This window comes from Mesoplodon densirostris, chromosome 1 (assembly GCF_025265405.1).
Source record: "Mesoplodon densirostris isolate mMesDen1 chromosome 1, mMesDen1 primary haplotype, whole genome shotgun sequence".
Taxonomy (NCBI): Eukaryota; Metazoa; Chordata; class Mammalia; order Artiodactyla; family Ziphiidae; genus Mesoplodon; species Mesoplodon densirostris.
In genome coordinates this window covers 167,261,035-167,275,444 of record NC_082661.1, presented here as the reverse complement: position 1 = coordinate 167,275,444, position 14,410 = coordinate 167,261,035, and the positions used below count along the sequence as shown (strand labels likewise).

The 14,410-nt window shown below is 49.2% G+C and overlaps 1 protein-coding gene across 1 annotated transcript; it reads left to right on the top strand.

Moving 5' to 3' along the window:
* Positions 1-1,084: 1,084 nt before the first annotated feature.
* Positions 1,085-9,644, top strand: GPR15LG (G protein-coupled receptor 15 ligand). The gene is made up of 3 exons (XM_060091606.1): positions 1,085-1,154; positions 2,862-2,951; positions 9,559-9,644. The coding sequence occupies exons 1-3, from the start codon at positions 1,085-1,087 to the stop codon at positions 9,642-9,644; spliced, it is 246 nt and encodes an 81-aa protein (XP_059947589.1).
* Positions 9,645-14,410: the final 4,766 nt, after the last annotated feature.

The window sequence follows — 14,410 nt, the reverse complement described above, 5'->3', positions numbered from 1 at the left end:
ACCCTCCTTCGTACAATGGCCACGCCTCAAGCATTTCCTGGGCCCCAGCTCTGGAGCTGCCCTTGGTAGACCCCTTGGGTCTTCCTGACCACACCGTCTGCCATGGCCACTGCCCGCTCACCACAGAGAGCAGGATTCAGAGTGCAGCCGGAAAGGGAATCAGGCCGGGGCTGGGCAGGTGACTAACACAGTATGACATTTGGTCCTTAAGTGCAGTCGCCCCAACCAGTTTCTTTGTGTGGATTGGTTTTAAGGTTCTTGGGAACACATGAAAGCATGCAGGCTGACTGTCAAAATATCCCTTGGCAAAGAGTTTGTTCACCAAGCTGTCTGAGCATTTGATCTATACTGAAACTCTAATCTCTAGCAAGAGAAGAGAGCCAATTCCGGGCAGTGGGGACTGTCTGAATTGACTGTCGGGAACAGGATGATCCTAGAGTGTTGAACCTGATACTACCAACTTCCCACTTGCCCTTGGAGGCTGGGAACCAGCTCTTTGGTTAGAAGGGCACACTTAGGAAAGGAAAGGACAAGATGGACATAATATTACAAGGGAAGATGCAAATTCTGTGTGTCTGCATGACTGCCTCCACCACGAGAAGCTCCCTGAGACCATCCAGGCAGTGTCTTCTGTGTCCCTGGGGCCAGGCGCACAGCCTAGTGTGTGTCCAATGAATAAGGTGACTCCTGAGGCTCCTGCACCATCAGCCAACTTTCCCCCATGCTTGCCGTTGTAGGATGGAATGAATACTGACACTAAAAGTTAATATTCAACCCTGGGAAGTGGCTCTTCCCTGCCAGGAGCTTTCTGAGGCCATTGTCGGGAGCTCCTTCCTGGGGCTGGGCATTTATAGCTTTCTGTTTTACAGTTCATGAAATGCTCTCAACTTCTCGAAAAGCTGAGGTTTTTTTCCTCCTGGGAGGGGCTGACTCTACCCTTTATGACAATTCCAAGGCTGCTGGTGCCCTGCCCATCAGGAAACACCTCTCTCTCTGCCACTCTATAAAGGTCCCCGGTGGCCCCAAGGGAGGACTTCTGCGGCACAGCGGCCTCCCCGGGACGTGAGGTTCCCACCCGGCCACCATGAGGTTTCTAGCCCTCGCCAGCCTACTCTGCATCTTGCTTCTCTGCTTGTCCGTCTTCTCCGCAGAAGGTAGGACTGTCCCCCTCCCCCGCCCAAGGTGCCGGTCCCTGAACAGGGATTCCCATGTCTGGGAAGATTGGAATCAGGAAATGTTGGAGGGCAGGCCCTCACAGGCAGTCCTGGGCCCTGAAAGACGGGCTGTCACCCCTGAACCTGTACAGCACCTCTATCCACAGTGGCAGCACCGGCGGTGGCTCGGGAATTTTAAACCCCTGCAACCTCCATCCACAGCCCCAGCTCCCCAGACACACACACACAAAAACTAAGTAAAAGCAGTGTGCTTACCACTCGGACACACAACCTGCCAGCTAGATTGCTTCGTGCACGGAAGTCCTACCTTGCTGGAAGTTCTGGAGCCGCTCTATTACATGTGCATGAAGCTTGGGGCACAGTCAATCTGTGTTGAGTGGATGAATAAATTAATTAGTAGACCATCTGAGTCTGAACACCCCCAAATCTCACGCACAAGAAACACCTGTGGCAGACAGATGGGATGAGAGCATGTGGTGGGGGGCATGTTCGTGTGCATTTGGAACTGGGGGAGACAGCCCTTGCACCTCCGTGGATATGAGTACTTAGCTCCTCTGTCTTTCTCAATTCAGATAGCTGAATATTTTGAGCTTTTACTCTTGCCTAACACTCTAAAAACTGCCTACTTTTTTCTGTTTGTTTGTTTTAGCAATTATGGTTATTTTAGCATTTATTGGAGTTCGGGGATATAGAAATAAATATGGAGGGAAAAACACCCATAGTTTCATGACTCAAGAATGGCCATGTTCAACATTTTGTTTATTTCTTTTCGGTATGCATACAAGCATCTTTGTAATTGAAAACTCTCTGTATGTTCAATCTTGTATCTCTTTTAGTTATCACTATATTATTATAGTCACCAAAAATACTTATGATTGAAATCTGGAAGCATTTATACCAGAATGCCAACAGCAACCATCTCTGTCTGCACGGTAGGATTATAGAAAGTATTTGTTTTCTAAAGTTTCTGCAATGAACGTTGCCACATATACAATGTGGAAAACAGTGATTAGAGTTCCTCATAAACACAGTCTATAGCAATGCAAGTTATCAGACCTCTTCTGTTGGAAAAGTTAGAGGTTGCCAACGTTACCTTAATGACAATTCAATGAAGATGAATACCTTTCCTCATTAAGTTTCCTATCCATTTAGGAGTATCTCTAGCAGATTCCCCAAAGTGGTGTTATTTAACTAATATTTTTAGGTATAACTTGCCATCAAGTGAATGTGCTGTGATGAATTTACATGTTTAGACATTCAAATGAGTCACAACTTTGCACTATTTTAAGTACATGGTAAAAATCATGTGTGTACATAAAACATTTTCTAACTTTAGGATTATTTTCTTAGATTACCAAAGGGAGAGAATTACAGTGTCAAAGGGCGTAGACACTTCTGAGTGACAGTGGTGAACTGTTACTCGGACAGGGACATGAGGAAGACGTATTCTGGAGGCAGAGTATCTCCCCACACTGACTTTTTTATTTACGGAAAATAGATCACCTCAAGGCCCACTCTTCCCACGGGCCCTCCTGTAGCCTGGCCCGTCCTTAGTTTCCTTGAATAAACATTCCTGAGCCCTCCGCCTTGGGAGTTGAAGTTCCCTCCTGTCACTCCTGCACAGACCCAGTCCCTGGCGTCCCCAACACGCTAAGGGAGGGTCTCTGTTCCTGTGTCCACCCTCAGGAAGAAGGCATCTGAGCCATCCTTCCAAGTCCGGGAAAGGCAAGCCTTGCTGTCCCAGAGTTCCTGGCCCTGACCTGATGACCCGGAAAGGTAAGCACCACGCACCTGCCCAGGTGTAAGGAGAAGCTCTGGGGAGGCCGTGGGACAGGCCATGTACGCACCCCCTGACCCCCGTGCCTGGGGGACATCAGGCGCTTTTGTGGAAGGGCCACAAGCAGACGTGATCTCACCCTCACTGAGCTTCCCGTCTAGTAGGGGAAACTGACCGCCCCCCCCCCCCCGCAAAAGTCAACAATTAATCACCTTGAACTGAATACATTCCCACAAGGGAAAGAACAGGATGCAATTAGAAAATGGGTTGGGGAAGATCCCTACCCTGGGTGGGAGGCATCAAAGCAGGTGACATTTGTGCGACCTGAAGAAAGACAAGGAACTGGCACCCAGAGTGTGGAGGGGACAGGGCAGGCAGGGGAAGCAGCAGGCGAGCAGGCAGGAGATGGGCAAGAGGGAGGCCTGAAGACAGAGGCGGGGTAGTCTGGAGGCACTCACGGAAGCTACGAACCAAGGCAGTGCTGACCTCATGAGTGAGCTGGCACGTGAGTCAGGGTGACCAGAGGGGATGGGGCACACAGGTCCAGGGAGTCCCAGAGCTGTGGGCAAGCAGCGCCAGTCCAAGGCGCCAGGCTAGAGGTGCAGATCCAGGCTCCCTGCCAGGGCGAGGTCTCGAAGAGCAAGGCTGCCCTCTCCTCCAAGGCCTGGAGGGGACTGGGGAGTGAGGGAGACGGGCCAGCAGAGGGCTGCAGGCACCCAGCTCCCAGGACTGGGGCACCAGGCCAGGGGTAGGCTGACGCATGGGAGTTGCCTCACCCGGGGTGCAAGGTTGGGATGGCTGGACCTCTGCTGGCCTTTGGTAGGAGGGTCCTAGAGCCTGGGCCAGGCAGACCCTCCCATGGCAAAAGCCAGCCAGGCCTGACACAAACCCAGGGTTCCTGCCTGACCGCCCCCCCCCCCCCCGCCGCCCACCACCCCTGCAGCCTAAGGCCCCCTCGCAGAAGTCTGAGAAGGTTCCAGCCCTGCTGGCTCCTGTGGGGCCGTGGCCCAGGGAACCTGTGATCAGAGCGGAGCTCCCACAACCCTCCCAGCTACCAAGAATCCTGTGCACGAAGCTGGGGGCGGGCAGGGGCCTGGGTGTGAAGCAGAGGGAGGGAGGCAGGCTGCCCAGCTCAGCTTCAGGCCACTTCTCTGGAAAAGCTGACAGCCCCTCCTTTGAAACTGGCCTCACACCCCGCTGGGGCCGGGTAAAAATAACCACTTCTCACACGCTGAAGCCCAGGGTGAGGCCCGGCCCGGGCTGGCTGACTGCAGCTCTGCTCCCCCCGGATGCTCCAGCCTGGAGGAGGAGGTGTGTGAGTCCTTCCCCATGGGGAGGGGCAGGGTATGCTCAGACCCTGCAACCCCTCCCCAGGATGGACTTGCTCAGAGGCCCTTGTCGATGAAGTTGATCAATAAACAATCAATAATAAGAATAGAAAATAGTTTGATTTGAGCCAAACTGAGGACTAGCCCAGAAGCCCGCCTCCCAGATTACTCTGAGAAAATGTGGAGAAGCAGGGTTTTCAGCACAGTTTTTTATCTTGTCAGAACAAAGAACATTAAACAAGTCAGGGTTTCATTTCTTCAAGGTTTCAAAAAAAAAGAACAGACCAGCATGTACACAGCAACTCAGTATGACCTTGGCACCTGGGAAGGAATGCTAATCAAAGGAGTACCAGCACTGGCATCCCAGGAAGAGGGGCATTTAATCTATATTTTAAACATGGACATTCTTTACTTCTGGTCAATGTGCCCTTTTACTATTCAAAGCAGATGTACAATGTATGTTTGATAGGCCACACACAGGCTATTTTAGTTAGCATAAAATTCAAGTTAACTCATGTATAAGCCAGAATGACTTCCCTATTTCTCAATATGTGAAAAAAAAATTATTTTTTGGCCATGCTGCACAGCTTGTGGGATCTCAGTCTCCCGGTCAGGGATTGAACCCAGACCACGACAGTGAAAGCCCAGAATCCTAACCACTAGGCCACCAGGGAACTCCCTGTGAAAATTTCTTTCATCACAATAAACAGAAGTTAAGGATGCATGGTGCATGTGCACACACGCACAGACAAGCCCACACGGTTCATAGGAAACAGCTGAGTTAACTCCTTGTGCACAGTACAAGAGCAGCTCTTTTTTCAGTCACACAAGACTTTAGAATAATCGAAGGGCATGGCTCCCGTGCTGAGTCTGGATTTCTTTTAGTGTATATGTCTTTTAAATTCCATTGCAGGAATTTGCAAACAACTTAGAACAAGAAGAACAAAAAACATTTTTACTAGGTCCCTATCATGCGGTCTCATTTAAATCCTTGGAACCACCCTGAGGAAGCATGGTCACCATTTTACAGATTGGGAAATTGAGGCTCAGAAAGACTACGAGGCAGAACCAGGAACTTGGATCTGTCTTCCTCCTTCCACTGCAAGAAACTGTCTCCTCCAGAGAGAGAAGGTTCCAGCATCACGCTTATGAAGACATGTGCGTGCCCAAGGGAGACAATACTTTCTGGAAGGAAAGCTCCACCTGAGTTGGAATCTCAGCTCCACCACTGGCTACCTGTGTGCCCTTGAGCAGGTACCCCAGCTCTGCTAAGCCTCAGTCTCCTCACCTGTGAAAGGGTATAATAATGGACTCTATATTTTCATAGAGTCTATTACCTCATTGTCCGTGGGGTCGTGACTATAAAGCCAGGCATTGGCCTGGCACCAGCTACCCCATAAACTTGCCCTCCCGTAGCTGTGGAGGAAGTCTGAGCTCGCCCAGGCTTGGAGGTTGCCATCTTCCAGGGCTGACCCTGGGGCTCACTCAACGCTGTGGAACCGACAGCAGGGACACTGGGTGTGCCAGGCTCTGGGAATTCAGCCTCTCTATCCCATTTCACTGACATAGGAGTGTCTGTGCATGTCTGTCGAAAGAGAAGGTAACCTGGGGCAGCCTGGAGGATGTCCCTGAGCTGACATCACCAGCTGTGACCCACGCAGGACAATATCACCTACCCTCCAATCTAAGGCATCTTTCCTGAGCATGGCTTTTACCTATGTGCTCTTCTAGGACCGTGGCGGTGACAGGAAGAGGCGGGCACAGGACTCTGGGTCAATTTGACAAAACCATTGTCAAAAATCAATGGGCCGAGAGGTCAATTTGCTGAACTTACCACCTTTACCAATTTACTAAAAAAGGGCTTTCTATAAAGCATTTGAAAAGTTTGTAGCAATCTCTATGGCAACACTTTTAAAAGGAATGTTCAATTTGTTGATTCTGTTAGCACTTGAGGAGCCTCAGGTTTAGGCTGGGGTCAGACTGACAGCTGTCTAGACCCCACCAGCTGGGAAGTCCTGTGACCCTGGGGACTCTGTCAAGCTGCCCTCCATCCATGTGTCCTGAGGCTGTGAGTGAGAGGGAGCTCCTGGGGAAGGCTGGGACGGCCTTGTGGGAGGGTCCCTCGAGCCTGAGAGTGTGCCTGCCTATCCCACAGACTTCCCGAGGCCTGAGAGCTCCGTGCCACCCTCGCTGCTTTGAAGCCCAGCAAAATGACTTGACCCATAGTGGGAGACAGGGGCTGAAAGGGACACAGAGAGATTTCTTCCCCACCGTGGGGTTGCCACTGTCTTCAGAAAGGAGCCCAGACTGCAGAGACAAAGCTTACCCACTGAGGACCACGAGCGTGATGACTTGAGGATTTTGGCAACTTTGGGTGGTAGCAGGGTGGACACAAGGGCTCAGTACAATGGATGCAGGAAAGGAGGAGGTGGAGAGGGTGCCCGGCCCATACTGCCCAGTGGACCAATCAGAGGGGCTCAGATCAGCAGTCTTGCTCCTTGTGATTATACCTGTCAGCCACGTTCAGTGGCCCAAAACAATAGGTAGTTATCATTTCCCATGTGTCTACAGGTCAGTTGAATGGTTCTTCTCATCTTGGCTGGGCTCATTCATTCTTCCAAGGGTTGGATAGGCACTTCTGCTGAGCTTGGCTGGGCTCTCTCACATGTTTGGGGGTTGGTGGTCTGAAGCTAGGATGGTCTCAGTTGGGCAACTGGACTCTCTTCCACATGGCGTCTCATCCTCCAACAGGCAAACTCAGACTTGTCAACCTGGGGCTGCAGGGCTCCTCCTATGTGAGTGGAAGTACCTAAGGCCTCTTCCGGCCTCAGAACTGGTCCACCTTCATCTCCACTGCATTCTCTTGGTCAAAGCAAGTCACCAGGCCAGATTCAAGGAGCAGGGAAATAGACCCCTTATCATGATGAGAGAAGCTGCAAAGTCACGTTGCAAAGGGAGGGTGGAGAATTGCACCCATATCTGCAATCAGTTAACTGCAGTATTTATTGTAGGAGCCACAGAAGAGAATCTTGGGGCCTGAGGGTGGGGACAGGTGGTGGAGGGGAAACAGTGATCAGGAAATCATGGTTCTCCGTCAAAAATGCTGGTGGAAAACTCTCACAATATGATATTAATAGAAAGGAGTAGTTTACAGTGTATATTACTATGGTTATCACTATGGAAAGGCAAAAGCACTTTCAAATAGGAAGAAAAAGAGAAAATTACACGAATATTAGCACTTATTTATGATTAAGAGATGAAGCTATGGATGAATTATGATAATTAAATTTATTTTTCATATAGCTAGTGATTATATAGCAATTAATGTGCAGCACTTACATGTGCTAACTCATTTAACCCTCACAATAATCCTAAGAGTTAGATACTTTTGCTATCCTCATTTTTACAGATGAGGTGCCAAAGCACAGAGAGGTTTAGTAACTTGGTGAAGATCACCCAGCTAGGGTGGGTAAGTAAGTGGCAGAGCTGGGCTTTGAATCCAAATAATCTGGCTCCAGATTCTATGTTCTTAACTATCATACCACCTTGCATATAGTAATAATCCAGAAATGAAAACAGGAAAAAGAAGAATTTCATTACCATAATTTAATAACCCTCCTGATTCATGTGTGTTTCTTTTTTTATATACAAACATGCTTACCTAGTTTTATTTTTATTGTACCTCATTTTTTAATTTTTAAAATTAACATTGCATTGTAGGCATTTTTCTTCATGATGCTATATAGTCTTCATAATCACAGGGTTTTATCACTGTTAAACATTTCCATCACGAGGTACCATTTACTAATTAACCATTTCTCTGCCATAGGATATTCAGATTGTTTCCAGAATTTTTTTATGCTATTAAAAACAGAACTATGGGGACTTCGCTGGTGGCGCAGTGGTTAAGAATCCGCCTGCCAATGCAGGGGACATGGGTTCAAGCCCTGGTCTGGGAAGATCCCACATGCTGTGGAGCAAGTAAGTCCGTGCGCCACAACTACTGAGCCTGCACTCTAGAGCCCGCAGGCCACAACTACTGAGCCCGTGCCACAACTACTGAAGCCCGCACACCTAGAGCTCATGCTCCACAACAAGAGAAGCCATTGCCATGAGAAGCCCACGCACCGCAATGAAGAGTAGCCCCCACTCACTGCAACTAGAGAAAGCCTGCGCACAGCAAAGACCCAGCGCAGCCAAAATAAATAAATAGATAGATAGATAGATAACAAAAACTATGGAGCTTCCCTGGTGGTGCAGTGGTTAAGAATCCACCTGCCAATGCAGGGGACATGGGTTCAAGCCCTGCTCTGAGAAGATCCCACATACCGTGGAGCAACTAAGCCCGTGCACCACAATTACCGAGCCTGCGAGCCACAATTACTGAAGCCTGTGCACCTAGAGCCCGTGCTCTGCAACAAGAGAAGCCACCATAACGAGAAGCCCGCGCACCGCAACAAAGAGTAGCCCTCGCTCACCGCAACTAAAGAAAGCCCGCATGCAGCAGCAAAGACCCAAGGCCGTCAAAACTTAATTAATTAATAAATTAATTAATTACTTTAATAAAAACTATGGGAACTTCCCTGGCAGTCCAGTGGTTAAGACTTGGCCTTCCAATGCAGGGGATGCCGGTTCAATCCCCGGTTGGGGAGCTAAGAAGCCACATGCCTCGTGGCCAAAAACCAAAACATAAAACAGAAGCCATATTGTAACAAATTCAATAAAAGACTTTAAAAATGGTCCACATCAAAAAATCTTAAAAAAAAAAAAAACTATGAAGACTAGCTTAATGCATGCAGTTTTTTTTTTCCTTATGGATTATGCCTCCCATAAATGGGACTGGTTTGTCAGAAGATGAGACACATATTGCCTGAGACAGGGAGGAGACAGCCTGAGGGTCCAAGGGCCTGCAGGTAGGTGTGGGTGAACCCTCCCACCACCGCCATCAGAAACAGGCCTTCCAGACCCCTCAACTTTAGTGGACTCTGCTCTTGACAGAGACAGTTGAACAGATAAACTACCTTCTCTCCATCTTCTGCCTGTAAATCCGGTTACTCCCTGCTGGGATAGAAATAGCCTGGGCTGGTCATGTTTGCAATGAAAAGCCCCCTCTGGGCCTCCAGGGAGGAGGGTAAGATCTGACTCTTGCTTCAATTTTTTTAAAAAAATCTTTGTATCTAAAAATTAATCTTAACTGTATTTTCCCCTCTCCCCCACCTTGACTCTGTCTGCCTCTCTGCCTCTTGTCTGGTCTTGTCTGCCCACTGCTCCTTCCCAGGACACCATGTGAGAAGCTGCAGACCATGCAAGTTCAAGCCAAAGCACCACTCTTGGGTGGTGCCTGGGGCACTCCCACAGGTGTAGTGCTCCCCAAAACAGGCTCCATATAGCCGAGACCCTCATGCTCAGTGCCTTAGGTACCCAGAAGACTTAGGTTCCCCCAGGATGCTCCTCTCAAAGTTGGAGCTGTTGACAAAGCCTCTGCCCATGAATCTGAGCCTCTTCACTTAAAGATACAATATTTCTTGCCTGCCATGTTGGACTGTGCTCATGCTGCCTTTTAGAAAAGCCAGAACCAGAATCTTCTGAAAACCACAACATGGATTCAAAGGTCAAAGTCCTGGAATGCCTGTCTTGTTGTGTGGCCCTGGACAAGTAACTTAGCCCCTCTGGGCTCATGCTGGTTTCAGAGATATAAAATCCAGCAAGACAAAACATACAAGGAAGGTATCAATGGGCTTCACTAACCCCTTTCAACCTTCATGGCAGAGAACTGGGACGTTGGAGGGCTTCGTGTTGGGCAGCAAAGGCTCTGGGAAATTTCCAGAACTCCAGATCCTGGTCTCAATCATGCCACCAACCTTCAGAGTTATTGTGTGCCAGGTTCAGCCCACCTGGCCTCAGTCTCCACCTGGCGCCTTGAACGCTGATAGTCAAGACTCCACCGTGACCTGTGGCAGCAACAAATCTGGAGACTTCCGAGCCTGCTAGGGTGCAGGGTAACAGGAGCCCAAGAGCAGCCAACCAGCCATGCAGAGGTTCATCTGTCCTGAGATAGTACACCTAAGCCCCACATCCCGTGGCTCCTGAAGGAACCCATTCCTGACTTCCCGATGTGAATCTGCTGTAAAAAACGTTCAAAGAAACAAATTGTAAATAAATAAACAAAATGCATGGCACATGGTTGTTTGATAAAATTGGTGGTAGGGCCTGAGCCACAGCTTTCTACTAGAGGAAACCCACACCCTGAGGTCTCTCCTGCAGGCCACGCCTTCCTCACAGCACGCACTAACCAGCAAAAGGGGGGAGTGAGGAATAGTGACAAGAGCAAGGGTCTTGGTCCGACACACCAGGACTCAAACCCCAGTCCTCCCCAGGATTTTCATGTGACCTGGGCAAGTCAGTTCCCTTGTCTGTAAGATGGAGAGTCCAGGACCTATTCAGAGGGCTAACATGAGGCTCTGGCAAGTAGACAGCTGTAAAATGCCACAAGGGGCCTGGCACACAGAGGAGCTTGGTTCGGGAAGCCCCTGCCTTCCCTGCCCCCAACCCTAGGGGAACGTTTATGCCCAAGTGAACACAGAACTGCGGAGAGGAGGCTCAGAGGAAACAGATGGCCCAGGTCTAAGAGGCTTATCCCTCAGTAAATTCCTTCTAATCTGATTCTCCCCGCAAGGTGAGAAGGCCCTCCCCACGTCATCCCACAGGCACGTCTGAGAAGTCCAGTCCCACCAGGTGCGAGGCTGATAGGCAGAGCTTCCCTGGCCCTGGGCAATGGGGACAATGGTCCTAGGGCAAGCTCAAAGTCCCTACCTTGTCCTAGGACAGACCTTTGCCTTCCTTCCAAGAACTTCATTTGCGAGCTCATTCACTCACTCACTCAGTCACCCGTTCCTGGGGTAGGTAATGGTCAGACTGTGCTAGTTCTGAGGCTCAGAGATGAGCAAATACGGTCCTCGAGGGCTGAGAAATCATCACACAGTTGTGAGGCAAGAACAGAGACCAGGCACAGGAATAGATGTGAAAAGAGGAGGAGCTGATGCTTGCACTGAATTATGGGAGAGTTCCAGCGGGAGAATGGGTGTGTGTGTGTGTCTGTTAGGGTGAAGCAGGGGTGAAGACTTGAGAGTTTGAGAAGAATCTAGCAACTGGACAGCAAAATCACGGGACAAAAGGGAAGTGGAGTTTTCAGTCTGGGGCCATGAGAGCACCCAAACGTTATCAGATATTTAGAGCTTATCCTGAGGACGATAGAGAGCCAGAGCTGTCTGTGAGCAGGAGAGAACGCAGGTAGGAAGGACCATCAGGAAGAGATGGAATGAGCTGGAAAGAAGGCAGAACTGCAGGGGAGGGACACAGGGGAGGGATTCAAGGGGCTTCTGAACAGCAGTGGAGCAGCCTTGAGGCTTGGTAACTGTATGGGCTGGGGGCCAAGTCCACAGTGGACATTTCCTGCGCTGTGTGGGACTCTCACCAGGAACTCTCTTGCAAGGTGAGCCCCTCACTGCCCAGCAATGGGGGAGCTGGCCATTCCAGATCCTCGTCCCTCACCCATCTCCTCTCCGCTCCACCACTCCCCACCCTACCCAAGAGAAGGTAAAGAAAACACTCACACGAAACTAAACACGCGTGCTCAAGAGTCAACAGGAGGAGCAATTCGAAGGCCATGTGTCCGGCCACTGAACCCTCCTCGTCCTCAGGAAAGCACAACCGCAGAAGCCTCGGCATCTTTGAGGGCGCACTAGGGAAGTCATTTAAGGTACACAAATAAAAGGAAGACACAGCCTGACCCTTGGGAGGAGGCTGTCTCTGAGGGGCAGGAATGCAGTCCCCACAGCTCTGAGCCACTGGCCTGGGGGAGGTGAGTGCCAGAAAGAGACCAGCCTTGGGCCAGATGGACAGTGACCCAAAGGGGCTTCCAGGGACACCAGCCCTCAGAGCAGCCCAGGCCAAAGTGGGAGGCACAGAAAGGAGCTGAGGACCCTGCACCTGCCCACCCACCCTGCCCCATCTGTCCTTCCTCTGAGGAGCAAGGGAAAGACTGAGACCAGTTCCCAAGCAAACAGAGGTGCCCATGCAGAGCCGGACGCTGTCCAAATGCCAAACACTCTCCTTGCCACGCTCACCTGTGGGATGCCCTCTCCAGAACTTGTGACACCGGCTTTTAAACCTGATGGAAGAACTTAACCCTCAAAGGGTATTGAGTTGACAGGGAAAGTCTTATGAATAAGGCTATTCAAGGCTCACAGGGACCCTAAGAGGATACAAAGAAAACCCAGACATCTGGAAGTGACTTTACATTATAAAACTGGAATTCTTCTGTTGCCTTAATTGACTCCTTGAAGAATCTAAACACACTGGCAGGTTACAGTAGTGTCACTAGAGAAAGTGTGGTAACTGAAGGTGCCCATACTCCCTGACTTGGTGGGACCCCTAGTGCAGTTGACAGAGCACAGTCTTCCCAGACAGACTTGGGTTCAGGTGATGGCTGACTGTATGACATCAGGGAGGTCAGACGACTTCTCAGAGTCTCAGGTTCCCCATCTGGAAAGTGAGGTCAAGACTGCCTGTCACAGAGGGCTGTTGTTAGGGAGAGGAAAGTAGAAATGTCTGGCTCTGAAATAGAAGCCGAACTGTCATCCCAGATCTGTTTCCACCAAACTAAACGGATACAGAACTCTCCCCCTCTCCACCCCCGTTCAAGACTAGGTCCTCAGGTACAGAGTGAAGTAAGTCAGAAAGAGAAAAATGAATATCGTATATTAATGCATATATGTGGAACCTAGAAAAATGGTACAGATGAACCGGTCTGCATGGCAGAAATAGAGACACAGATGTAGAGAACAAACGTATGGACACCAAGGGGGGAAAGTGGCGGGCGGGGATGGTGGCGGTGTGATGAATTGGGAGATTGGGATTGACATATATACACTAATATGTATAAAATAGATAACCAATAAGAACCTGCTGTATAAAAAATAAATAAAATTCAAAAAAAATTACATGAATGAGCTCTTTAACATTTGGTAATTCTACACTGTTCTTTTATAACTTATATTTATGTTCCACTTCCCCATAAAATGTTATCCAAATGTAATACTTTTTGTGTTTGAAAAACATTTTATTGATCACATCTTTGCAATAAAATTATGTATGTATTAAAGTATAATTTAAAAAAAAAAGACTAGGTCCTCTGGGACCAGTTCCATCCCCAGCTATCACAGAACCTCCTGTTGGAAACCACATGCATTTTACAGCTCTGTGTGCCCATCCACTCTGCTGACTCATCTCTGAGCTTATCTCTGGGCCAACTGTCCAGGGTAAACCACTTTCTAGAGTCCCAGCTGGTTAATGTTCACGCAGGACCCCACATGTGACTCTCTCCACTGACTCCACAGCCACTTGCCCTGCAGTGGAAGCATCATAAAACTTCTAGGATATGGGTGTGTCTAGGTATCTAGTCTGGTTTCCCAAGTGGTGGTTGGACCTTGCCTGTTTACAAGCAGTCTGGTAACATGTGGCCAGGTCCAGAGGCAGGTGGCAGGCTTGTTATCAACAGCTCCATCGCTGGAAGAGGTCTTTGGTTCATCTGCTGTTTAATCTGTCAAACTGCCCTGCACCTCAGGATTTGCAAAGTATGAACCAGAGGGTGGAATTTATCAAATTACAAGATGTCAGACCTGAAAACATCATTTTCCACATCAAAATGCCACCATTTCACTTGTTCAACTCAATGTTTAAATACGCTATAGATATGGATGCTTATACGTGTGCAGTAGTTCCCACCACTCCCTATTGCCTTTCCCTCAGCCATTTCACACTTTCCCACATCCTGCCTGGCTCAGCAGGCATTTCAGAGTATACCGTTTGGCTGCTTCAGCCTACCCATTTATGGATGCATGGAGGGGAAGGGAGCATGTCAAAGGCCTGAAGAGGGTCAGTTGTTGACTAGGACCAGGAACCAAGACTTATGACACTGTCAGGTGTGTCTTCATTCATTCATTTATTCAGTCATCATTCAGCCAGTCAACAGCTACTCATCAAGGATCTATTGTGGGACAGGACCTATGTGGATACTGAAGCAACCTATGTGTGAAACATGGTCTCTCCCCTAAATGATTCACCACACT